Source organism: Podarcis pityusensis, assembly GCF_964106645.2.
Source record: "Podarcis pityusensis genome assembly, chromosome: 10".
Classification (NCBI taxonomy): Eukaryota; Metazoa; Chordata; class Lepidosauria; order Squamata; family Lacertidae; genus Podarcis; species Podarcis pityusensis.
Window position 1 is genome coordinate 35,796,438 of NC_138035.1, and position 27,361 is coordinate 35,823,798.

At 39.4% G+C, this 27,361-nt stretch overlaps 2 protein-coding genes across 19 annotated transcripts in view; one reads left to right on the forward strand and one right to left on the reverse strand.

The window, feature by feature from the left end:
- Positions 1 to 12,588, forward strand: part of ANKS1B (ankyrin repeat and sterile alpha motif domain containing 1B) — a 353,409-nt gene extending 340,821 nt beyond the window's left edge. For 12 of the 17 annotated variants that reach the window (XM_081022465.1, XM_081022475.1, XM_081022476.1 and 9 more), the window contains 4 exons: positions 2,900 to 2,986; positions 5,370 to 5,507; positions 8,361 to 8,528; positions 10,688 to 10,999. In XM_081022465.1, the coding sequence (XP_080878591.1) occupies positions 2,900 to 2,986; positions 5,370 to 5,507; positions 8,361 to 8,528; positions 10,688 to 10,798 (504 nt within the window). In that variant the 3' untranslated portion in view covers positions 10,799 to 10,999. Of the gene's footprint in view, positions 1 to 2,899; positions 2,987 to 5,369; positions 5,508 to 8,360; positions 8,529 to 10,687 lie in introns of all 17 variants that reach the window. The other 5 variants (XM_081022474.1, XM_081022471.1, XM_081022472.1 and 2 more) reach the window with 2 other exon arrangements.
- A 5,969-nt stretch (positions 12,589 to 18,557) lies between these two features.
- APAF1 (apoptotic peptidase activating factor 1) overlaps positions 18,558 to 27,361 on the reverse strand; it is a 39,969-nt gene continuing 31,165 nt past the window's right edge. For both annotated transcript variants that reach the window (XM_081022482.1, XM_081022483.1), the window contains 6 exons: positions 26,115 to 26,240; positions 25,671 to 25,790; positions 25,269 to 25,394; positions 23,280 to 23,405; positions 21,412 to 21,558; positions 18,558 to 21,070 (listed from right to left, as the gene is read on the reverse strand). In XM_081022482.1, the coding sequence (XP_080878608.1) occupies positions 20,924 to 21,070; positions 21,412 to 21,558; positions 23,280 to 23,405; positions 25,269 to 25,394; positions 25,671 to 25,790; positions 26,115 to 26,240 (792 nt within the window). In that variant the 3' untranslated portion in view covers positions 18,558 to 20,923. The remainder of the gene's footprint in view (positions 21,071 to 21,411; positions 21,559 to 23,279; positions 23,406 to 25,268; positions 25,395 to 25,670; positions 25,791 to 26,114; positions 26,241 to 27,361) is intronic.

Consider the following 27,361-nt stretch of genomic DNA (forward strand, 5'->3'; position numbering starts at 1 on the left):
CAAGCCCCTTTTTGGTGGAACTTGGGAACTCCCTTGGGGAAAGAGTAAGCCATTTTAAATCCCTTGGAATATGATGAGGGGGCGCGGAGAGAGAATTTCCACCTTTACTGCTGGGAGGCAGTGATTCAGATGGAAGTTGCTGAGTGGTGTTTACTGGGTGGATGATTTTTCCAGCACAGACACAGGCTGCTAACATTTGCAGGGACTCAATAACCATGCCTGTGCATGGGGCTGGCAGTGTCATTCCCACCTCCGCTGCTTCCTCCTGGCACCTAAAGGGTAAATATGGAAATTCCAATCCTGCGTCAATTGCTATGCATGGTCCACTGGCAGCTATTTGTAGCAAATTACATCACCGGAAGCTGTATGCCGGCTCCCTCGGCCAATAAAACGAGATGAGCGTCGCAACCCCACAGTCAGCCACGACTGGACCCAATGGTCAGGGGTCCCTTTACCTTTACATCGCTGGCCACCATTGGCCAAGGGAGTACTGGAGGAAAATGATGTCTTTTTGTAATGCCTGCCCATTTACAAAAATTCAAGCAGAACATTTAAAGCAGAGAGCAAAACCACTAGTCCTGTTTCAGTTTCCCAAGGAGAACAACCGAAACCACCAAAGTACTTTTCCTTTAACAAACTCAGACTCCTTTCTCTGCTCAAATTAAAAGGGGGCGGGGGGAGGGATCCTTCTAGTAGTCTCCTTCTCCTTCCCCCAGACATTGATGGATGCTACGTTCCAAAAGCTAGTACCATCAGGGTATATTGGCTAATTCCTTTGGTTAATTCTCTGATAATCCTTCAAGTATTTCAGGCAAAACAGCAATAAGCCTGTTCATGCTAATCAAGACAGAAAACCCATAATAGTATAGTATTAAAAACAACTGCTGAGAGCAGGGACAGGAGAGATCAGTGTGGAGTCACATTTCAGGAGTGATAATGCACAATCATAACATATTTTTCACTTAAGACATTATAAATCCCTTGGAATATGGATATTATAAGAATATCCTACAATTGTGTCACTGGCAGTTGTCCAACAAAATCTATTTAGATAAGAATAAAGTCTTAACATCTCATTGGCATCATTGTTTTCATGTGTAATTGCAAATTTATGAAATGATTAAGAATATATACCATTGAAAATACAAATTATTTCATTTTGTTTATTTGTTTCTATCTGCAGCAAAGTGTAAATAAGAGACTGATATTTAGTTTTGGGGAGATAAAGGCTGATGCTTTTTAAAGGTGTTCCAAGGATGTCAATTAAATACGTATAAACCATAACCTCAATCTTTCTCATTATACATTCTGTATGTTCTTTCTTTGGTGCTCAAATATATTATTTGTATGAAGAAGAGGAAAACTGTTGGCATCTTAACTCAACACTTATTAAGCATAATTAATATCTATATTTATCCCATCTAAATGTAGAACTATACAAATAAAAAGTTTTATTTTTCTTTATAATTCAAAAATCTTTATAATTGGGAGCTAACTAATCATTTTAATATGTTTTCCTTCTCCTGTTATTTATTGTCTGTTGGATGTTTTCTTGTTCAGTGTTTCAGTTGGTAACTGCTTTGTGTTATTTTTGCTAAAAAGAGACACAGATTATATTAAACATAGATAAAATAATATGGCCCTTTTACAGAAATTTTTGAGTTTTTTAGGAAGTGACAAAATCTCTAAAACCCTTAAAATATCAAAGGAAACTGCAGTACTTCTACACAAGTGCATACAGGTGGGATAATCAGTCAGGCTACTTTAGCATTAAAAGTTGTAGTGTATCAAAGAATAAGGATGTGATCCTGAGGGGCATTAGAAAGCAATGTAAGTGCTGTCCCACTGGTGGGGAGGGAGGTCAAAATGCCTCAAATGGCCCCCCAAAATCTCATATATAGCTAAAGTTGGGTTTACTGAGGTCATGTAGGTATGGCCATGGATTTATTTCATTACAGTTAGGAAACATTTTAATCCTCATCTTTTTCCACCAAGCTTTTGCTTTTCTACCATCAAGCTCATTGTTTTCCTTTGACAAGTTTTTTCCGTATACTGTCTAGCTTTCAGTGTATCTTTCAGCTAGAAGAAACTTACTTAAAGTACTTTATTTTGCACTTGTTTGCAATATGGCACTATTACCACTAGTTGTTTGCTGCCCTGGGCTCCTTTGAGAGGCAGGGTGGGATGTAAATTTAAGAAATAAATAGTTTATATTGTTGGGTAGGGAATAATTTTGTTTGTTTGACCACAGGCCACAACAAACTACAAATCAGACAAGTTATTACAAAGAAATAGAAGTGCAGGTCTGTTAAAGCAAAACATCTCGTAAATAAGCACCAGAGTAGATGAAGTAGCTTCAATTGTCCAGATAAAAATCTGCTACAATACTATCCAAGAAACTTTGCTGCTGCTTTGTCAGAGGCAAAGCAAAGCCAGCCACTTTTGTATTACTTCTTAAGAATGTAACAAGAGCCCTGCTGGCCCAACTCGTCCATCATGCTGTTCTCACAGTGGCCAACCAGATGCCTATGGGAAGCCCAAAAGCAAGACTTGAGTGCAACAACAGTCTTCCCGCTTGTGAGTCCCCAAACTGGACAGTGGAGGTAGATCATAGCTATCATGGCTAGTAGCACCTGAATGCCTTATCCTCCATTAAATCCTCCCAGCGCTTGGAAGCAATGCAATCAAACCAGTATTCATGTCTCTTGTACTATGTATGTGCATGTGGTGGCTTATTCCACTCATTTTCAGAGATGGGCTATTAAAATACATAATGAGATATATCCTCTATTTCCCATTCCATACAGTTGAGTGTAGTATATTGTTGTCTTGGGAAAGAAAATCAGATGTACATTGTTCAATACACCACATTCTTTCATGTTTGTTTTTAATATTTCAGAAGTCTACAGAACAAATGAAGAAAGTTCCTACTATTGTTTTATCAGTCTCTTATAAAGGGGTAAAATTTATTGATGCAACAAATAAGGTAGGCATCATTTGGCTACTCATACATTTTATAATAAAATGTTCTTCCACATGTATGGCCACCTGTTTTCAAAGTGTAAGTTCCTGTCCTTTCCCAGCATTGTTTTCTCCGTCCCCATCTGGAAGCAACAGGGCATTTAAACTCAGGCAAACAAAACACACAGGCTATTCCCTTGTTATTTTTAAAACATATTCAATAAGTCAAGAAAATATAGGCACAGCTGAGATCCCTTAGCAGTAAAATCCTGTACGTTTATGCAAAAGTAAGTCCCATTGTTTTCCATTGTTGTGTGTATAAGCTTGCGGCCTAAAAGTACAAAGTTAGCACTTGATCCACTAATTGTAGTAAAATGTAATATTGTTTCCCACTAGGTTGTTTGTACCCATTAAGTAGTTTACACAGTAGGTCTTGGGCAATCACTACATTTCTATCAGGAGCACAGGGACTTCCTTAAAGTGGCAAAGCACCCTTCCCCCTCCTGCAAATGTGGGGAAGCTGCTCTACTTCTGCTGTAAGCAGGTGGGTGGCAGCGTTTCCCATCTGCATGCCACCCCCTAGCTGATTAAGGGAAAAGGAAAGGGCTTTAATGTCTGATGAGTAGAGATTAAATTCTGCTGCCTATGCAGCATGATCTTGTTCCCTGCTGGAAACAGGGTGGCACAGCCAACATGGGATTAAACCCTATTCTCTCACCCATCAGCCAAAGTCACCAGTGATGGGTAAGTGGCTGTGGCTTGGAGGAAATGGCCTGGAGAGCCAAGATTGTCTTGCAGGCTGGAAATTACCCACCTCTGCTGTAAATACATGCCATATTCACTTAAGAGAGTTCAAATTCCAGCACAACTTTCAGTGGACCAGTGCTTGAAATGAACATTAAAAACTATGAAGTCCACAGAACTTTATAGAGCTTCTTCTTTTAACATAAGCATTCCTTCCAGTTCTGATTCGTTCTGAAAACTAATATTGTGCTATCAACCATCAACAGCCTATGGCAATCTTTTTTTAATTCTCATTCATAGGAAACCGAACCCCTGCTTTTTAGTATCACTGCAATCTATTCTGAAACTAAGAACAAGGAAGTAAAATTAAGACGTATTATTGGTTTTACCCAAAGTAGTGTAAAATTAAATGAGTATTAAACCTCACTGAGTTTAAAGATCTTTACATAATTATTGCTCATTAAGGCATAATCATTAATTTGATTGTGGTCCTTTATGTAGAAATAACAGTTTTAAAAATGCTCCAACAATTTGAGATAAGAGGATTTAATAGTTTTGATTCTCTTCTAAAACACAAGCCCATAGATTCAAATAACCAGTTTTCAGTATACATTATTAAAATAGATTGCTAAATTAATATTTCAATGAGCTCTCTTGAGCGTTCATAGTTGCCTGAAAATATACTTTTTCAGAGTAAATTTGTCACAGGGAAAAACAGATTAAGGATGGCACATGAGCATGGCAGATTAACCATCATCCAAATTCAGAAGATAATTTATTCTAATTCTTAAGTATGTGATTAAAGATGAAACATATATGACCAAATCCCACAGCACCAGTTCACAAACAGGGTTTTGGATTGTGGTGACAGTATTGCATCTGAAGTTCTTAGCTTAAACTAAACAAACTCATCCTGGTGGTTTTTATGTGAAATAACATTTGGAAAAATTGAATGCAATGAAGGTATAAATATCATTTTGCTATACCAAGTGTTAATGTATCTGGACAGTACCCTTCATTTTGCTTGGCTCATTTAACTACTTCACATCCCTGTTTCACTGAGCAATGAGCCTTTGCTGGGTTCTGGTTGCCCTTCTGATTGCAGAGGAACAAGTCTGGATCCAAACCATTATAATGTTCTTGTTCTCTGTGTGGCTAGTGGTAGAATAACGACCACGATCTATTGTCAGAATCACTAGTACAGGTATATCCAAAGCCCTACTGGCCAAGTGACAGGAGGACACAGTGGTGGGCATGTTTTTACTCTCCCTCTCTTTTTGAAGATTGGCATATGTATTTTCCCTCCCACTAGAAACAATTGGGAGGAAATATATTTATGCCAATTCTGTTTTGGGGAGGGAGGGGTGTTGGGAGAATGGGAAGGTTATGTAGTCTTCAGATCTATGTCGTCTTCCTATCTGCCCGATACACACATTTTTTTTTACCTCTGCTGACAAAGGAAAGGCTGCCCAAGTGTATTATTTATTGAGCTGTTATTAATGAGGCTTACTTGGGGAAACCAGGCTGCTATGGTTGCTATGGAACGTTACCCCCATCTCCCACTGCCCCAGATGTTCATACTCTCACTTTGCAGCTGAATGATTGAAGGGCTGTATGATGTTAATTAAATCCACTGAGTTGCCATTTCTTTTTCTTTCATTTAGAATATTATTGCTGAACACGAGATTCGTAACATTTCTTGTGCTGCACAAGACCCTGAAGACCTCTCTACATTTGCTTATATCACAAAAGACTTGAAGACAAATCACCATTACTGCCATGTGTTCACAGCCTTTGATGTGGTTGGTCTATAAATATATTTCTACTTGGTCACATTTTAAAATCAAAAATATTTATAAATGGGTGTCATAGAATGCAATTTTGCTGAGACAGATGCAAATACTTTAGGCTAAGATCCTAGCCCCACATTGCTGGGAGTAAGCAGGGGGGGGGGTGAACCAAGCCTTATGAGGAGCAATTGAGGGAGTTGGGTATGTTTAGCCTAGAAAAGAGGATTCTTGTAGCATTACGGGGGGTGGGGGTGGACTAGATGACCCTCTGGGACTCTTCCAAAGCCACAATTCTGTGAATCGATAAGTTCCATTGAATTTAAAAATCTTGCCTCTAAGTAGGGATGCCGAGGATCACAGAAATAGAAGTATAACTAGCCAGATCATCAAGTTCTCGGTTGCGGTTTATCTATGATGGATTGTTCAGGACAAACCCTGGTACAATATAATTTTTTTGCTCAGCTCTTCTGAAATAGGTGGGACATTTTTAAAAATATTCACTTTTTAAAAATGTGGCAATACTTTTATTTACAAATTTAGTATGCTGCTTCATATCATTATCGTGTTGTAGCTTATTTCTAATTCAGTAATAGAAAGCCATGATTCGCAGTAGCTTCCCAGGGGATATAGGCAGGTTGAATGATTATTGCCTATGATTACTGCTTTGCACACATAAACGTGTCACACCTTTTCCTACTCATAAAGCAGTGCTTCCTAGACATCAGACTAGGGCCCACAAGTGAGTTTGGGGCCACTTTCAGGTGGGCATCACTAGCACAGCCTGCCCAGTGCAAACTTGCTTGCTGGCCATGCCCTCTTCATTAGACCAATGCAGCATCAGCCACTCCTTGAATACTGCTTGAATACATGGGCAGGAGCCAGAAAAATGAGGGTGGGGAGAAAGGTCGGTCTTCCTCTTCTGATGTAAAAGGGCCAGTGAAGGTGTTGAAGAAAATTAGAGACAGGTAACAGGTTAACATTTATGATCATTAATCAGATGGTAATAGGAAGGGGTAAGAAAAGACAAGTATTATATGAGGAAAAATGAATGTGCAAGGACCAGGAAAGAGGGATGAAAGAAACTGGCAGGCTTTTTTGGTTGGGTGGAAATAAGGTACAAGTTGAGGGCAAAAGGGGAATGGCAGAAGAAATTACAGGAGATGGCTATAAAGACTTTGAGAGGCACGTAATGATGGGATAGGATAGATATACAAGTAAAACTCCTCTTTACAAAGATGAGTAACAATAACTCCAGAGCAGACCTGAGGAAAGCTTAGCTTTGAAACACCTTGTCATCAGGAGAACACTGTAGGAAAGAATTTAGCAATTTGGAAAGATGGATTAGATATCCGCTGATTATGCCAAACTGCTTTCATCTCACACTATTTTGGAACTGGCTGTTCCCTTGTACCACTTGTTGGTCTTGGTGTTTTTCAGCTCTCTTAAGTAGACAGAAAGGTTGAGAACCCCCAAGTTAAAGCAATCTTGAATAGTTTGTTATACTTTCAGGAATCTATGTTAAGTGATAGCACAATTTTGTTTTTTGGCTAGGAAAAGATGCCTGGATTTAAATAAGGCAATATGATTTTATAGTAATACTCTTATACATTTCAATGCTCTAATAGGCTCTGAAAACAATGACAGAAACTCTTTATAAGGAATGAAAATTTGACTTTTGAAAAATAAATTTATGTACAGCTGGTAAATGATAAAGCAGGGGTGGGGAATCTTTGGCCCAGCAGATGTTGTGGGGTGCCAACTGCCATCAGCTTCAGATAGCTCTGCCAATTGTTAGGGATGATGGAGTCGGAATCCAACAACATCTGGAAGATAAGTGTTCAAGATAACCTCTTGTCTATTTTTAATTTTAACAAAATAGTAATAGATAGGTATACTGGAAGCGTCTGTTTTATTAATTTAAATTTGTGCCATGAAACTTTAAAATATTAAATCTTCACATAACTGTAGTGCTTTTAGCTTTCATACTTAGAAAAATAATAATGTGTGCATTATAAAATACTGCATTAGAGTTCTCTTGTTGAGTTATGGCTGGTAAGTAAGAATGAATGAATGTATGCAGATAGTTAAATTGCATGGAGAGTGGCTGTGAATTGGTTCCCCCACCCTCCAAAATACATTTTCTAATACAAATTGAGTAGAAGAGAAAAAAATTTCATAGGGCTTCTGTTATTAACGGTCATCTGAACTGAAAATTAATGTTTTGTCTGTGTTCTGAGGATACAAAAGGTACAGAAAATTAACTAAAGAAGGATCTATATAGCAGAACAGCTCCTTGCTATGGTCTTTTTACAGATGTGCTGAGAATACTTGCTTTAATGCCTCAAGCCCATATTCTTGGTCCCAGTTCCACAATTTTCTTCCCCTTAAGAGCGAGGTGTTCTTCAAAAATGGGGTAAAAAGGCAGAAAAGGGCATGACAGGAGTGGAGAATCAATGGATATGAAGAAAGCAGCAATAAAGAGGGGAAGGCACTCAGAACAATATTTGGTGTAACACCATAACCACATCCATTACATTAACATATGATTTTTAATTCTATGTTTATTGATTCTCTTATTTCTTATTGTAGTAAAATTTGAATTCTATATAATAATAAAAAAAATACTTTAGGATCTAGTACACCGAATTACAATTGCTAAGCAGGCAGAAAAATCCATTAAGTGGTCTACCAAGACCCTTGGCTATTTTTCAAGTGGTCCAGGAGAAAAAGTTTGGGAATCACAGTTCTGCAGTATTCCACAGTGTGTGAAAATTAAGCTCTGTGATACGTGACAATGTTATAGATTTCTAAAAGAAATGTGTTTAAACTAACTTGTTTTCATGATGCTGTTTGTTGCTGTTCCAGAATTTAGCCTATGAAATAATTCTCACATTGGGACAGGCATTTGAAGTAGCCTACCAACTAGCACTTCAGGCTCGAAAAGGAGGTCATTCTTCAACCCTTCCTGAAAGCTTCGATAATAAACCTACAAAACCAATTCCAAAACCTCGTGTTAGCATTCGAAAATCTGTGGTGAGTAAAATATGTACAACACATGAAAGAAGCCTGCTAGTGCTGGTGCTTGGGCTGAACTCATTTCCCCATTTCTGCAATGAAAGGTTCAGCAGACTGGGTCTTGGCTCTCTGCCCACAGCGGAAAGGCAGGCAGCAATGTTGGGCTCCCAGGATTCTCCACTAACACTCCTTTACTAGAAATATGCAGGGCTGCTGCCGGCGCCTCCCCCAGCACCTTTACAGGACACTTCACTTCAATGGAAGCCACCCTCAGTTGGAAGGTCCCCAACTACTGACCTTTCATTGCAGAAATTGGAAAAAGTACTTGAATCATACTTTTCCATTGCCAATGAAAGGGCAGCTGGGCCCACCCTTAAGACCGGCTGCAGTACATCTGCTCTTCACTTCACTTTTTCCTTATTCTATATATGTCTGGAGTGTAGGATTGGGTTTTTCTTTCTATAAGTCCTGATCTTTCTTGAGCTTGGTGAGTTCACAAACTGAATCCTGGGAGCCCTACGCCCCAAATGTTGCTGCCTGCCTCCGACCTGTGGGCAGAGAGCCAAGACCCAATCTGCTGACCTTTCACTGGGAATGGAAAACTACAATTCAGGTAGGTACAATCATACTTTCTCTTTATAATCAGCATGCTAGTGGCATGAGCAGTATTCCATTCACTCATCTTTCTAAAGGCAGCTGTAGAAATTCAGTATAGTTACTAGCTCTTGGGCACACAAAATTCATTATGTAAAACAGTACTGGAGGGATTCCTAGGCATGCTAAGGAAGCCACCTGTAATTAAACATCAATTTCACCTTATGTATCTGTAGTTCAGTTTTTCCTCTGTGGCCCATTCTCTGCTTAATAGCAACACTAATACGGTAGATCAAACATAGCTTCTTGTGATCTTCTTTAGTATATATTTACCGTATTTTTCGTCCCATAGGACGCACCTAATTTTTTGGGGGGGGGAAATAAAGGGAAAATTTTCCCTTTATTTCCCCCCCAAAACCAGGTCGGGGAACAGCGGGATGGCGGCGCTGCACCTCCCCGCTGTCCCCCGAGCTTGTGGGGCTGGCCGATATCTGCCCGAAGCGCGGGGCGCTCTGCTTCAGCGCGCCCGCGCTCCGTGCAGCAGGCTGCTATCCGCAGCCTAGGGAGCCCTGTGGGAACTCCCGCAGGCTCCCCAGGCTTGCTGATAGCTTCCTGAAGCCTGGAGAATGAGAGGGGTCAGTGCGCACCGACCCCTCTCGCTCTCCAAGCTTCAGCGAAAGCCTGTATTCGCCCCATAGGACGCACACAGATTTCCCCTTCATTTTTGGAGGGGGAAAAGTGCGTCCTATAGGGCGAAAAATACGGTACATTATAAAGGCAATACTTTTCTAGAAGCTCTTACCAGCAGTTCTCACCTTCAACTACCAGACCAGAACATAGTCAGGTAGTTGTCCAGAGACAGACAGCTTTTTAAAGAAAATGTAAGTATGTATTGGACAGAAAAGGCAGAAGCTAATTGGCATTATCATATGCTAATAAATCCATCAATTCTTAACACTGTTAAACGACGTAGGTAGGGTATACAATTTCTATGTGCACCTCTAGCCAAATGAGTGCTGTGTACTCAGTTTCTCCTCCAAGTTGTCCAGGATGTGCATGGTTAGCGGTTAGGAAAATCAGTGACAATGTAGATTGGCTGGGTTTAGTCCTACCCAGCTAAACAGCCAATTGGTGTGTTTGCTGATTGTTTTACAAGCTGCACACACACATACTTGGAGCAGCGTTATTAGCAAGAGAGAGAGAGAAAAGCAATTTTGGCAACCTGATCTTCAAGGCAAGTTGTTGAGCATGAGTTCCTTGTGTTACTGAGAACAAAACAGCATACATATAGTTGATAAAGTTATAGTTATATACCTATAACTTCAGATTTTATGTAGATACATCTCTTGTTGCACTGGACTCGTTCTGTGAGAGCAGTGAGAGTAGTGAAACTAATGAATCAATATCCTCTTGGATTATCATGATAAAATAGAATATAGACTGTAGCCTCAGGAAAGCAATCCATGGTGCATGCCGTGTGGATAATGATGTGCTACTGTGTGACCCAGTTTGAGCACTGTTTTAATGCTCAGCAATTAGAGTGGATAAAGCATCATTGTGTTTCTTTTGTATTTGTTTCAAAGCAGATAGATCCCACTGAACAAAAGACTCTTGCCAACCTACCATGGATTGTAGAACCAGGACAAGAAGCTAAAAGAGGAATTAATACCAAGTATGAAACCACAATTTTCTGATAGTGAACTGTCCTCTGTTTCTTGTTGTGCCTTGCACTCAAAGCAGTCATAGCACAGCCTTTCCTTGACGGCAACTCTTCAGTCTAGTAGAGGGGAAGACTGCACTATATGAGTGGCCTTGAAACTAGCAAAAACATACAAACAAAAACAAAAGGCTGCTGGTCATTTCTGGTGATTGTTCTTCCTGCAGCACTGATAGAAGAATGACATGGGATGAAGACTTTTCAATTACAGCCCACAAGAGGAGTGGGAGATTGTTTCACGCACGCTCTTCTCTTAGGACTTTGCCACAGTGCTTTCTTTTGATTTCGTATTTTAACGTTCTACTTTTACAAAGGTCTCTAACGGTAATGCTGCTTAGTAATACAACGTTCAGTTGTGGTTGGGTTTTTATTTTCACACATGGCAGTTTTTAAATTGAAACAAACCCAGATTAGTTAATAAAATATTTGAGATATGTTTGTGAAAACATGGGGATCTATATAAGTTAATTCTACTGTTTAATATGTTTTTCAAAATTAGTAATGGCAAGACATTAGCTTCCTTGACTTCTGTATTTGCTGGTCTATGTATTCTTCATGCCATTTAATCCTCTAGAGAAATGAGGTTATATATGTCAGTGTGAAACAGAATCAGAGTTTTATTAATGGCTTAAAAAAAAAAAGAGGAATTAATAATGCATGAAAATGCACCTTGTATTAAATATTTTTGTGGGAGAGAAGAAAACTATAAGAGCAAGTATGATATTTATGTTAAAGGACGTCATTAATTATGAAGAGAGTCTGGCTTTATTTTAAAGTTAAATAAACTGCTACTGTACTATCTAACAGTAGTAACAGTGGGGCCATCAGTATGCTGGATGCTTCACTTCATGGGGTAAAACGGAAACTGCCCAGCAATTGCACTACAGGCACACGCAACTATACACAGTTTTTCAAGTTATTATAGCCATGAGTTTCGGTTTTTAAAAATCTGAAAGATGGTTTTAAACAAAACTAGGAATTTTATCAAATTTTCTGTCTCAGAAAGCTGGTTTTAATGAAAAAGTTCAACTCAAAAGGTTTTTTCCTAAATGAAGCAAACCATTCCAAAGTAATAATTATTTCCACAAATCAGTTGAGCATTGGCTTGACAGTTGACTTAATGAAATTTGCTTACCATTTTCTTTGAAGTATTTTAATTTTTTAATGTCTTTGTGGAGTATTTGTATAATAACATTATGTATTTCAGTGAAACTGAATGAATTATAACAGTAAAAATATCAATCATAGGCAAAAAATGACATTAATGTATGTTCTATCCAGTCAAATTGTGAATCATTTTGAACTTCATTATAGAGATATTGATGAATAGTGTGGTTGACTTAAATGTTTTTTATTATTCTTTCATATTTAACTGAAAGGTTTCAGTTACATTCAACAACTGAATTTTTAACAAAATTGATAATTGAACTTGCTTTAAAATTCAAAATTGTATATGGTTTAGTTGAACCTAATCATAGCGCTGAATGACAAAAAACCTTTTAATACAGTATTCAATTTACTTGAACCAATCAGCTCCTTGTACATATTATGCCTATTAATTGTTGATATGTATGTAGTAGGCTGACAGTAAACACTGAAAAATATAGTACCAAAAGGAATATTGTATAGGAGAAAAGTAAATAGTAGCCTCACTGCAACAAATACTACTATGTAAATATGCTTGGGCTTCCAGTTATAAATTTTGTAATTTTTGTCATTATTTATATCCTATAAAAGCACACAAAATAAATTGAAGTTGTACAGTCAGCATTAGTTTCTGGAAAATTTAGTATGGATAATATTGAACATTAAGCTGTTGTTAAGTGATGGATCAGTCTTAAGTGTCAAAGAGACAATGGTATGATCCTATGAACCACTTCACTTACTCAACAGCTTTCAATATCTCACAAGAGACTAGTGCGGCAAAAAGGGAACTCCTCCATGCTTCAGGCCAATGCTAGAACTTGGTGGATGTGTAGTGTCTCTGTGCTATAGAACACAGACTTCAAATCTAACCTAATTGTCAACTTATCTCTAATAGCACCTTCAGCCTCCCCAGCAAGATCTTAACCTTGCCTCACGTCAGTATTCCTGACATCCTCGATATGTTATGAAACTATTAACTCTTCTTATGGAGTATGTTTAGCTCTCACGCTAGTTTTTCCTTTCTGACCTTTTTGTTATCTCTTAGCTAATACTTCTATATAGAACTCAGCCACCAAAATAATTTGCTCTCATGTCACTCAGAATATGCAGTACCTTCAGTCCCTACACTGGCTGCAACACAAATTTCTTGTTCTTGCCTTTGAAGTTCTTTCTCTTCCCTCACCTCCTAATATAGCTCCGCCCGTGACACTTCCTTCAGTTCATCCACTCTAAGCTATCTAAAGAATATCTAATACTCTGCCATATCTCCTTTGCTATGCCTGGGAGTACCTCTCATGCCACCTGTAAGATACTTGGGTCGCATTCTTCAAACAGCCCCTTCAAACCCCACCTTCAAAGTTTACTCTGAAAACATTGAAAGCAAGAAAACCAAACACTACCTCAACATGGTCTTCAGGTATGTGGCAGCAGAGTCTTCTAAAAGAAATGGTAGCAATGGTGGGGGGACGAGAACCAAGTTTCCAAGAGAACAAGCTTGTGATCCAAATGGTAGCTGCCAAAACTTTCTCTCTCTCTCTGCCTTTGCTGCTATAGTTGACGTGGTAAACAAAAGCAAAAGTCACGAAGGAAGGCAAAAAGCATTTTCTGAGTCCAGTGACACAAATGAAGCACCAAAGCTGAAAACATCACAAAATATAATACTTAGCTCCTCCTTCCTTGAAACCATAAAGCTTATTTGCACATATTTACACACAAGAAATTGTACAAGAAATGGGTGCAAATTTGAAATTTGGATTTGTTCATTTCTTCATTCAGGTATCTTTTGGGAACAAATAAAAGAAATGCTTTTTAAAAAGAGGAATAATTGGTGAAGCTGGCACAAGAGGACCTGGAACAGATGCATCTAATTCACCCATAATACGGCTTATGCCCCCAAAAGTGCTTTTGTTCTCAAGAGTACCAGTCAATGGTTTATTTTTTCTTCAAAAAATTAATTTCAATTTAGAAAGTTTGCAATGAACTTACCCCATATTCTGGCAGAGGAAAGGCATTATATATTGAGATTTTAGTTCAGGCTTCCTCAAACTCGGCCTTCCAGATGTTTTTGGCATACAACTCCCATGATCCCTAGGTAGCAGGACCAGTGGTAAGGGATGATGGGCATTGTAGTCTTAATAAACATCTGAAGGGCCGAGTTTGAGGAAGCCTGTTTTAGTTATATCTGGGGGCTTCAAACCCTTCAACAAGTATTCACTTGAAAGGGCTAAAAAATATTGGCAATCCACCAAATACAAAATGGCAGTGCAGAGCTTAGTATCTGTCACAAAGTGATAGCAGATGAAGGCCAAGTGAACATAATCAGCTGGCAGTTACTGATACTTTCTACAAAGAAAATCCCTTTTATATTCCTCTCCCAGCTACAGTGCCACATACATCTCGGAGTACTTTTTACTCATTTCCTTTCATTTCTAAAATAAACTGAAAAGCATATCATAAATTCTCTCATCCATTCCCCGGGCTGCTGTTACATTCACTTCTTCCTCTTATAACGGCTTCCTTTCCTCGATTAAAACAAATTTCGGCCAAAAAACAACAACCGATTATCTCTTTTTATATTCCTTCAGTGCACCCTTTGGTGCTTTCCCTTCAGAGAAGAGAGAATTTATTTCCTTCCCCTAGCCCCAAAGTCTCCAATTCTCAGTCACATTCACATACGTCCACCTTTGTTTCTTTAGCCCTGTATGGGCAGAAGCACACAACTCAGATAGTTCTGAGGTGGAGACACCAGCTACCATCTTGGATTTTGGGCAGGAGAGACTACCTGACTTGGAAGGAGGACTGAAGTAAGGGGTAAGAGTTTGAGCATGTGTGGTGCTGGGGAGATGCGGAGGCACCACAGCAACTCTGGCTGCTGCTTCTTTTTCTCTTCCCTATGCTCCCCACCCCCCTTTTGCCCCTCTCCCTCCCCCAGTTGGTTTGCCCATCTACCTGCTGTCAGTTTTCTCTCCTCCAGCCTTGCATGCTATAGCTTGACTTTCTTAACTCACATTCTCACACATGCCTATGCACTGAGCTTGCAGGGAGCTGATGCTGGGGCAGTTGGGAGCATGGTAAGCGAGGAAGGAGGCACTGGGGGGGCTGCATTTCTGAGGCCTGTTGGCTATCCCTGGCCCACAGTTTGAGAAAACCTCTTTGAGGCAGTTCTCATAGAAAAAGAAAAGCACACAAAAAACCAGTTAAGCTCATGGAAGGCATAGCTATTGTATATCATTACTTGCCAATCGATAAATTCCCAAGACAAATGACAGTCTCCACATCAGGTTGTGAAGAAGTTAATTCCCCCATCAACAATCACATTCTTTTTGATTTCCACAATCCAATCAGTTTGACAGCAGCCACTTCCCAACAGCAATTTAAGGTACTGCAATACTCAGTAATATTTACATTGTTATGTCAAAGGTTTGAAAACAGCATTGCTTCTAGTGGCCAGTTTGCAAGCATGACATGCCTAAAATGTGCAATGCTACAGAAACAGTTTTGCTTAGCTTCTGAAATGAAAGAGAAAACACTCCAGCTCATATTGAAGAGTTTTAAATTTAAGATATTTGATATCCTAACGAACAGAAAACCCAAAGAAGTGTTATGTCTGTGTATAGCACATCCAAATCACAATGCTTTTCAAAATCTCAAGGGCTCTACTATAATGGAAATTAAAAATAATTGAGACTTACCTGAACACGCATGGTAGTTTTTCATTTAGCAAAGCTGGGAACACCATCTAAAAATAATCTGAGTTTTCTAAATTAAGAACTGCTGTATTTCTCTTTACTTCTGCTCTCAGCCTACCTGGGAACTGTGTTTTTCATTTAAGGTTGGGTACAATTCTGGGTTACAAGCTAAACTCAGAATGAGGAACAGTCATTGTTTTTTAATCCTGAAATCCTAGGTGTGTCATCTGATAATTGTAGCTATTACAGTGGTACCTCAGATTAAGTACCATATTTTTCGCCCCATAGGGCGCACCGGCCCATAGGTAAAGGTAAAGGTACCCCTGCCCGTACAGGCCAGTCTTGCCAGACTATAGGGTTGTGCGCTCATCTCACTCTATAGGCCGGGAGCCAGCGATGTCCACAGACACTTCCGGTTCACGTGGCCAGCGTGACAAGCTGCATCTGGCGAGCCAGCGCAGCACACGGAACGCTGTTTACCTTCCCGCTGGTAAGCGGTCCCTATTTATCTACTTGCACCCGGGGGTGCTTTCAAACTGCTAGGTTGGCAGGTGCTGGGACCGAATGACCTAGTTTTTTGGGGGGGAAATAAAGGGAAAAAAATTATTCCCCCCCCCCCCAGGCGCGGGGCTGGGGCGGGGAAAGCCCGAGCTTCCCCCGACCCCAGAACAAGCAGCTCTCCACAAGCCACGGGAGCCCAGCGCGAAGTGGGATGCAGAGGAAGAGCCTTCTGTTCCTCCTCCAGCTTTGCAGGACAAGCACATGGCTGAAGGGTCGCTGCACAGTTCTCCCTCTCTGCACAGCGCCTTTCCTTCGCAGGAGAGGTGCTGCGCAGAGAGGGAGAACTGCGCAGCTCCCTTCAAGCGAAGCTGAAGGAGGAACAGAAGGAGACCCTTCTGTTCCTCCTCCGGCTTCGCAGGACAGGCGGGTGGCTGAAGGAGGACAGGCGGGCACAGTTCTCCCACCTCCCGCAGAAGCCGCGCGCTCTTTAAAGGGGCTGTGCGGCTTCTACTGGCTTTTCTAGGAGGTGGGGGATTCCCCCACCTCCCGCAGAAGCCCGCAGGAGCCCCGTGCTCTTTAAAGGGTGTGTGGCTCCTGTGGGCTTTTCTACGAGGTGGGAGAAGGGACTGATGCGGCCAGTCAGTCCCTTCTCCCTCCTGGGGAAAAGCCCGCAAGAGCCGCATGGAGCTTGTGTGCGGCTCTTGGGGGCTTTTCCTGCCTGCCTCCCCCCTGCATTCGCCCCATAGGACGCACACAGATTTCCCCTTCATTTTTGGAGGGGAAAAAGTGCGTCCTATAGGGCGAAAAATACGGTACTTAATTTGTTCCGGAGGTCCGTTCTTAATCTGAAACTGTTCTTAACCTGAAACACCACTTTAGCTAATGGGGCCTCCTGCTGCTGCCGCGCTGCTGGAGCATGATTTCTGTTCTCATCCTGAAGCAACGTTCTTAACCTGAAGCACTATTTCTGGATCAGCAGAGTCTGTAACCTGAGTCGTATGTAACCTGAAGCGTATGTAACCTGAGGTACCACTGTATATCCAGCCTCTCTCCCTCTCCCTTTTTACTTTTTAACTGAAACTTACACAGGGGCTTATGTTCTAGGGATAAAGTCAAAATCACGTATAGTCTAAACCCATTAATTACATGGCAGGTGGCATTGCCAAAGTATTTTTTACTGCCTGGCTCTATGTATACAATTTCCACACTGCATACTCTTTACTAGAGTTGGATATGCCATTTGAAAAAAAAAAGCCACTGAAAGCCTCCTCCTCCATAGATTTGTCAAATCCTCCTTCAAAGTCATCTCAGCTGGTGGCCATCACTGCTTCCTGTGGGCGTGAGTTCCATAGTTTAACTATGTGTACTTCATTTATCTGCAATACCTGATTTTATGAGAAAAGAGATGAAACTATAGTTACTTACCAGGACTGCCTTGCCATGGTGGCCTTTTAATTAAGGAGACACAAATACCAAAGAGGCTGTGAGAAAGAAACTGTTAAACAATGCCTATGCCCAGCCCAAGCAAGCCATTCACAGTAGCACAGCAGAGGGGTTTGTGATGTCCCATGATAGTATCAGAAAGCAGCCACTAGATGCCATAACACTGTTTAACTACTTTGCCCACACTGGAGGCTGAGCTTGTCACTAAGCAACGGAGAAAGGGAATTCAGATATAATTAGAAGATCAAGCTTTCAAAGCAACAAATTTCTCCACCAGACAACTTCCCTTATGCTCACAAGGACATAACTTACCATTTTTAATACAGTGAGACACAATGACACTTTGAACTGAGCCAACTGTGAGTCATGGTTTTGTCCTCTACAGATGAATCATGAAAAACACTCCTTCACCTGCAATTCTGCCTTTCTTTGGTTTGTATTATCCCAGATCACCTTTGCATCCAAACTGGCAAACTCTGGTTTGAACTTGCACAGCAGACCAGGACTGCAAACCAGATTGGATACTGGTTTGAATTGTAAGCACAAGTAAAAGTTTACCAGTTTGTATGTAAAGGCACGCTAGGAATACAAAAACCAGGGATGGATAGAGGGGATTACAACATACAAATGAAGTGACCATTTTATACTGATTTACAGATAAATCTGTAAATCTGTAAATAATCTTCCTACAGCTGACTCCACTTGCAAAGGTACTGAGCTTTGGCACAGAGAAAACATCTTTCCACAAAAGACAAGATCTAGATGCTTGTATTATTCTTCCAACACAATCTATGACTCTTTACTTGGAAGTAAGTCTTGCTAAGTTCTAATGGGGCTTACTTCTATGCACCCTTGTATTCTATATGAGAAAAGAAAATTCTCATATGGAGAAGACTTTGAACTTTGGAGAAAAGGAAGAAAATGTATGGAGTAAGATAGAAAAAATACAGCACACCCTGCAATATATTAAAATATTTATTGCTTTCAAATGCACAAACTTGTTTAATTAAAACCCGGCAACTTTGCTAATGCAAAGTTTTAGAAACATTAAAAAAATCAGCAGTCAGCAAATTCAGCAATTTCCTTTGATGCACAGATATATTCCAATTAACACCAACACAGTACAGTATAGCTAAAAGCAAAAGTTGAGCTGCTCTTAGTACTCCGATTATCTCTTGTAATGCCAGATAAACCGGAAACAATTCCTTTCTCCTAATGTAATAGACCAATGAGCCTCATTTTAATTATCTAGCTGTATCTTAAGTTCTAATAGATAACGCCAGCGGAAAATTTAGACAATCTCATTTGATGAATGTTACCTTAAAATATTGTCCACAAGCTACTAAAATCTAAATTAAACCTTTTAAAAAACCCAACTAAATCCTTGTTTCTTCAACATCCTTCATTGAATCTTAATGAGCCCCCATAACACAAATAATTCTCCACTCCAGCTCCTGCACAGCCATTCAGTGGAACACTGTGTCAAAGAGTAAGGGTTTCCTTTACATCCCTTTGAATTGTGTTCTTTTCTTAATGGGAAGGCTTCCTAGCAAGGGATGCACAGGTGAGAATAGGGTCACAATTCACTGAAGCTAGCCCAAAGGATCACATTTCCAGATACAGCATGAGGGTACTGCTAATTAAAACACAACATTTTTTTTTTAAAAAAAATACAGTTTGGTAACTGCAGAAAGGCAATGATTAAATTTAACCTGAAACACAAACACAAGAAGTACTGAAATGGAGATGGCAAAAACTTTGAAACAAGTGTAACTAATTGGTTGCTATAATTATTAGAGATTGCTTATGCATTGGAAATAATTTCTATTCCTAACCTGCTCATAAACTCCTTAGACGTTAATGGTGAAAATCCTAGATTTGTGGTGTGTACTCACAGTTGGTGACACCAACATGGGAAAGAGCCACATTGCGGACACCTTTCTTTTGGTCTAGAGTCCTGACATCAGTGGACTGGCTCCCATTCCATTAAGATGACGGGAGGAGTCCCAAGTATGACTAGAATTTACCCGAAGGGGGACAATATATTTCAGTTAAAGATTATATGCAACATGAATTATTTTATGTTGTCCTTTTCAATTAAATATCTGCTGACACAAGAGTGAAGAAATGCAGTTGAGAAAAATCTGAGATATGCTATCTTAAAATAAAAAATAAAGCTACATTATGATTTTGCAATCAGAAAACTTCATTTGAAATAATACCATCTACTTTAGTAGATCTGACACTGATATTTTGGTTTTATCCAAAAACAAACAGATAAGCCAGCTTCCAATAACTTCAGGGGAAATTTACCTTCAGAAAATTGTCTCCATATGCCCTAAGAATAAAGCAGGTGCAGAGTTCTGCGCCTTTACCACACTAGCCCAATTTGCACAAACAATAGCTCAAATGTGAAAGTATGTGATACTCACAGAGCAAATTACAGCTGCTTTGTTGCAGCACTACGCAGAACTAAGCCACTTTTTGACTTCGTGTTATGTCTGAGCCAGTGTTCATGGGTTGTCTCATTCAGACAACTATACTCAGGTTTTGATGTAATGCCAAGTCAAACCATAGTTTGGCTTACCTGTGTGGACCATGGCAGCAGCAGGGTCACAATTTTTCCTGCGAATACTCAAACACTTGTAAATTCAATTGGCCATGGTTTGGCCTAGATTTATGTGCAAACCAAGGCTATATGTGAGAAGCATGAATCTGCTACTCCTAAAAACATAATAGTACCGTTTGGAGTATAATTTCCTCCTACTGGAGTTTTTAGTCACATTGTGTATCATGGCTCTTAAAATTCTTTTTAAATATTAAAGTGTTTGGGTTTTTTAGAACATCCACACCCCTACTTTTGTCTCAAGACAAAATTGCATTAGTAAAACAGAGGTTTATGGTATTTTATGGAAATGTACTTATGGCTTAGAAACATTTGCCACTAGATCAGTGAAAATATTTCAGTTATCATAGGGCTGGTAATTCACCTACCAATTATCATTAGTATACTACTTAGCATACATATTGGATCAGGGCAACTTTAGTCCTCAATAATTAGTCCCATTGATTTCAGGGGGACTAAAGTTTGGCTAAAGTTTAATCTGGATGTAACTAACAATGGGAAAAGCCACATATAAAATGCATATCAAACTGCTGATCAAAAGACAACATATAAAATGTATGCTGATTTAGGAACGTTTACAAATTTACCATACAGGTAATTTATGCCAGAGTCAAAATGACTTCACAGTTTAAAGAAAGTTTTTTGGGAATATGCTTCCGGCTCAAAACACTGCAGTTACAATCAGTTTTAAACAGATTTATTTCATAATCTGTAGCACGTAAAGAATGCCAAGATTATCAACAGTCACACATACTTTGAAATCTGGAGAAACGTGTAATGATTTAAGGTTTGTTCCATTTGTATAGAATGTTTGTAGGAGTTGCCCAGTAGCTACATTCCACCACTAGGAGGAAGAGAAAACAAGTTTTCAATTAGGAAGCAATAAATCTGAATGTAGCATGTTACAGATATAATACCAATAACTTGGGAGTCCCACTCTAGATCTACACATTAAGTGCACACTATTAATTTCTCAGATGTCATTTTCAGAATACAATGGTTGAGGACAACTGACTGATACAACATTTTAACATCTTTAAACCTTTTGGATATATTTTCTATTTGCAACAAAACACTAATGAAATCCTGACAATTTACTATGTATTTAGAGTTATTTCACATTTTCACATTTGTTAATAAATTGCAAAATAATTCTCCTTTGGTACCCATTCTTGTTGAACTTACCTGAATGCATCCCCCAGAAGAAACAAGTATCTGACTATCAGGGGAAAAGCGAAGGTCTGTTACCCAGCCTCCGTAGGCTGATTCTCCCTCACTCTTTGAAGCATGGGAATAGAGGTGAAGCTGTTCTCCTCTCAATACATTCCAAACCTGAGACACAAGCAGTACAAAAACAGACAAAAACAGGATAAGGTTGCAGTGTAACTGTAGTTATGTTCATAGTCCCTTAAAATAAAAAAATAGTATAATTATCTAGTCCAGTCCCCTGCAATGCAGGAATCTCAACTAGATAAAATGACCTTGGCACAGAAAATTTCTACAAACCACAAGGAAACCTATCCCACACCAGAGGTCAAGACAGGAAACATTTTTAACTCCATGGGCTCAACTTTGACAGGTGGATGACTTTACCCACTTGTCAATCATATAACATCACATGTCAAAATCACTTGTGCCCCCTTTTTAAATCCGCCAGTCTCAGAAGCTTAAAAGGGGAGTGTGGGAAAACCCACAAAAAGCCCTTTAAGTCCCTAATCTTGGAGCCTTAAAAGGGGGAGATGGAACTCACAAAATCTTTTGCAAGTCTCCCAGTGCTCCCCTTTTAAGCCTCTGAAGTTGGAGGAGGAGGCGAGAGGCTTACAAATGGCTTTAAGGAAGCCCCCATGCTCCTGTTTGATCCTCAGGTGCTGTCTCCATGAGCTGCTTCAAAGGGTGCTTTGGCACAGAGCTTTCATCCCAATTTAGCTGATGGTTTTATAATATGAAAACTAATAATTAAAAAATCCTGCTGCCTTTGCTGTGCAATCTTGTTTTTGGCTGGGAAAAGAATTGCATAGCTAATGCAGGATTAAACCGTATCTGCTTATGAGCACAGTTTGAGGGAAATGGCCTCAAGGGTCAAACGGGATCCCATGGCAGGCCAAGACTGGCCACAGGCCAGAGATTCCCCACCCCTGCCACAGGTGTTTCTGACATATCTGTCAACCCTGTTCTCTGAAACATCCTCAACTTAACAAACATTTCTGAGCCATGCTATATGTACTTTTCTGCCATTTAAACTCATTACCTCATGTGCTAGCCTTCATAAAATTATAGATTTAAAGAACTGTTTAAGAATTCTCTCACAATTCACTTGTGCATGAAAAGTATGAAAATTGTAAATAAAGGCTACCACCTTTTCTTCCACACCATCTAAGCAGTAATGACTAATTTTAGAGTGTCACATATTGTGCTTACAACCAAGGCTCGATGCATACATTTCTTTGCACTGTCAGCCCTAATCCTCTACAAGTTTGGGGCAACACTGAAGCCACCAGTGGCAAAATGAGCATTCAAAGGGACCACTCTATACTGCATTCTCTATGTGCTCTCATTAGTTTTGGAGAGACAAATCACATGTTAGAAATGAATAGCTGCATGGGACAGAAGGGAAAGATTAATCAATGCAGAACGACATAAAAATGTATGCATTTATCAAGATGCAACACATATTAACAAAACAGTGGAGGCAAGTAAGTCCCACATTTATATGTAAATATGTTTATGATCTATAATGAAGAATTGCCTTCCTTTCCCCAATACCCTTTAATCATTAATCCTACTTTCCTTTGGATTTAATGCAGCCTTTCTATTTCTAATCATCTTTTTGTTATCAGAACTGCACCTGACATCCTTCTCCAACTCTGTTAATATTCTTGTTGCATTGGAATTCTAAAACCTGTACGCGGTCATCCAAACCAGGTCTTACAGTACCAAAGAGCCACCACCTAATTTGTGAGAAACTCATGTGTCCACTTAACTAGCCGATACCTGCTGCAATAACTTCTTATGCTAAATTTTTAAATAAATCATTTAAAAACAAAATGGAGTACCCGTATTTCCCCATTGTCATCTCCTGTAGCTAACAATTCATTGTCAAGGGAGAAGGCACAGCACCTCACACAGCCGTCGTGACCATTCAGCTTATGAAGAACCGATGAACTTTCAAAACTCCATACCTAAAGATTTAAAACATGAAACACGTTGTTAAATTATATTCCAGTATTTTTAGGTTCATTTTGAGCTTCCTACCTATAAAAGATATTTGGACTTTGATGACTCAGATATGAAAATTGGTTAAGGTACTCCCACAACAGAAAGCAAGCTAAACTTTTCTACACAGATGGTTTAGGACAGAGCAAGTGCAGAAGGTATATAAAGGGACAACCAAAATGAGAAGTTAGGTGGTGCACCCTGCAAATGAAAGCTGACGTGTTTTAGGTTTTTGTTTCGTTTTAGATTAAACAAGACAGCTAAGGGAGACCACAGGGGTTTCTAAGTATGCCTGGTGCTGAGAAAGTGGACAAAACCTTTTCTCCCTCTCATCAACCAGTAAAATTATTGGAAGCAGATTCAGGACAGACAAAGGAAAGTACTTCTTCATGCATCACATAATTAATGGAACTCAGTGCAAGAAGATGTGGAGATGGCCATGAGCTTGTTTAAAAACATGAGATGGTTTTAAAAGAAGACGAACGCATAGAAGTCAGATCTACAAAGGCTATGATTGCCATGGAGGCTACACAGAAATTCCAAGGCAGTATGCTATTGAATCTCAACTACTGGGGAGCAACAGCAGGAGAGGACTATTGCCTTCAGCCCTGCCTCTGGGCTAGGAGGCATATGGTTTGCCACTGTGTGAAGCAGGTTACAAGACTAGAAGGACCTTTTCTCTGCTCCAGTGAGGCTCTCCATATTACTGATCTTTTGACTGAGGATCTCCTAGGTAAACCTGTAAATATTTCTTGGAAAGTAGCTTTCCTATACTGCCTTGCACAAGAGAACTGTCCAGGGAGCTGCATCTAAATCCTTAATTTAGATGTTTTATTTCTGAAATGGGAGAAATAGAATTGTAGCAAGCCCCTGTAATATACCATACCTGGCTAACTGTATTCAACTGAAGTTAAAAGAAGAGAAAGCTGATGGGTATTTGCAATTGTTTGTACTTCATATTTCCCTTGCCATTGTTAGAAATTACTTGTTTCAGAATAATGATGACAATTTAAATTACAAAAGCCCAATGCTGCTTTGGCCAAACTCCTAAAAAGACAGTTGAAGGAGACATTTTGGCCTTACGCTTGGAGGACAGGTTTTATCAGTCCAAGATTTACTCCTACTTGATGTTTCTCCCATTTACCTGGTAATCTGGAACACGTGAATAATTTACGTGGTAAAGGTAACAAAAAAAAGAGAGAAGTAACAAGACTGAAAGTGGAAAATCTTCTCTGAGCCACTTAAAATAGAATGGAAAGGGCTAGGGTATAAATAACTATGGAGTCATATGATCAGTGATAGGAAGTGATTTGAATCAGTTCCCCCAGATCTGACTTCACCAAATACATGTTTGACAGTGCACACAAGATACAGGGGCTCATTCCCTCTAAAGGCATTTGCGTGCATGTCATCCCTACCCCCGTGAACGTGTGCATTCCGTCAAATCCATTTCCAAAGAAGCTGGATGAGGATGCAAGGTGTGTATGCAGGTCTCAAATTCCTTGTAACAACCTGGCACAGTGTTCAACAATATGTCATTTCACAGGGGGAAAGAAGAGGGGGGAAAGAGTTCTGTCATGCCCTTAGGTGCTGCATCTGGAGTGGATAGGATTATGTCCATTGGATCTCATTGTATTTAGAAGAGGGGCCAGGACTAAGCTCATAGGTCATGATTAAGTTAAGAGTTGGCAACTTTTAAGATCTTTCTGATTATCAGCAAAATACCATCAAGCATTTATGTAACTCCTCTACTGAATTAGGATAAAAATGTGCTAAATTCAGAGTAGATGGTGCTTTGTTTTAGCATTCATTTGTAAACCTGTACTGACCTTGGCAGTCTTGTCAGCAGAGGTAGTTGAAAACATAGTGGTATTGGGTGAAATTACACAAGAAAGAATAGTGTCTTCATGGCAAATGATATCTCTCTCAAGTTCTCCTGTAACTGTGTTCCAGAGCTGTAATATTAAAATGTGCCAGTAAACAATAGTGCAGGTAGAAGGGCTTATAAACAGTACACAGGTGTTTGGTCTTTTTGTCTTTCAAAATACTTAGCAGTAGATGCTTTAAAAAAAAGTACGTACTTTAACCACTGAGTATTTTGCAGTCAAAACAAGACTCGTAAATAGTGTTATCTAACTTTGAAAACACAACAAATATGATGTTCACATGATGTGCATTTCTTTAGCTATAGGCACAAATCTAAGTTGTCAATGCTTAGGTTTTTTATTTACCTTAACTGTCCCATCAAATGACCATGAAAGAAGCCCTGAGTGTTTTAGAAGGTGAAAATTCTTGACAGGTTCCTTGTGACCTTTCAGGAGAATAAATTCCTCTGTCTGCCAATTCCACACCTAATAAAACAGAAATTAGAATAGAGTATGGGAATTTGGGTTCAACTCTGGCTTGCTTTTATGGTGAAAACAAGACTTATTTCTTTAGTAAAACAAAAAACCTTCAACTTTTCTTTACAAGACAATAATACTACTCCCACAAGGTCTTTAAACCCCCTTCCAAAAGAATTCTTTGATATCTAAGAAGCATTTTCATCTTACCCTCACAAAGCACCCCCAAAATAAATAAATATCAAGCTTTAAACAAAACATAAACTTTGCTGGACTGCACCTAGCTTCTTCAGAAATATATATTCTCAAGCAATAGTTTAAAATGTTTCACACCTGTATAGTTGAGTCATCAGAGCTAGAAATGAGTGTTTTCCCATCAGAAGTAAACTGGCAGTGTTGTACAGCTTCCTTGTGTCCAGTTCTGGATTTTAAAATATTCCCACTTGATAGATTTAACACCTTTTAAAAATGGGATCAGACAACAGACTGTTGTGAGTTCACATCACTTACAGATTGAAAGGAAATAGAGATGCTAATCCACAAGTATATTTTTAAAAAGCAGTAGTATAATGAATGAGATTGTGTTATAAAAAAGCTACTTCTTTAAAGCAAAGTTTCCTCCTTCATTATTTTAACCTAAAACAACTAAAAGGAGAAATTATAAATGAAACATGCAACAAAAACTTCCTGCATGATCTATGGCCAGACATATGCATAGCAATCCATATGGGCAGCAGATATTCTTCTTTCTACTTCATTAAAGGTAAAGGTAAAGGTACCCCTGCCTGTACGGGCCAGTCTTGACAGACTCTAGGGTTGTGCGCTCATCTCACTCTAGAGGCCGGGAACCAGCGCTGTCCGCAGACACTTCCGGGTCACGTGGCCAGCGTGACAAGCTGCATCTGGCGAGCCAGCACCAGCGCAGCACACGGAAACGCCGTTTACCTTCCCGCTGGTAAGCGGTCCCTATTTATCTGCATGGCTATTAAAAGGTATCTTTTAAAAAATGCATTCTTACTGAAAAAAATACACATTTATAGCAAGTATTGTATTTATAAAGTGCTTGATTATTTACTAGAGAGCACAACCAACAGGCACTTTATAATAGGTAGGTATACATAAAAAATACATGATGCAAAAAGGAAATTAATGCATTCATTATCAAAGCGTGATGCTTCATAACTGGATTTGAGAATACCAGAAAACATACCGAGAGAACCTTAAAAACAAAGTACAATTCAGTTCTAAGTACAATATTCTTTGTATATTTGACTCACAACATGTAAAGGAATCTGGGAAAACTAGTTTCAAGGAAGCGGGAAGTCTATTAGGGGACCTCAATGATCCAATGTAGCCTTTTATAAGTACAGGTATTGCAAACCATTAGGTCTTGGGACGGAGAAATTCAATTAGGGAATTCCGTCCTTTTCCTTGGGTAAATTTTCAGGAAGAGGACCTGTTTAATTATAATGAAACAGAAAATTATTTTGCTTTTATATTTATTATATTGCAAAACTAATATACTTTTCTGCAACAATATAGTAAAGCATGAACTGAACACGAGGAAAGATAGCTCAGCT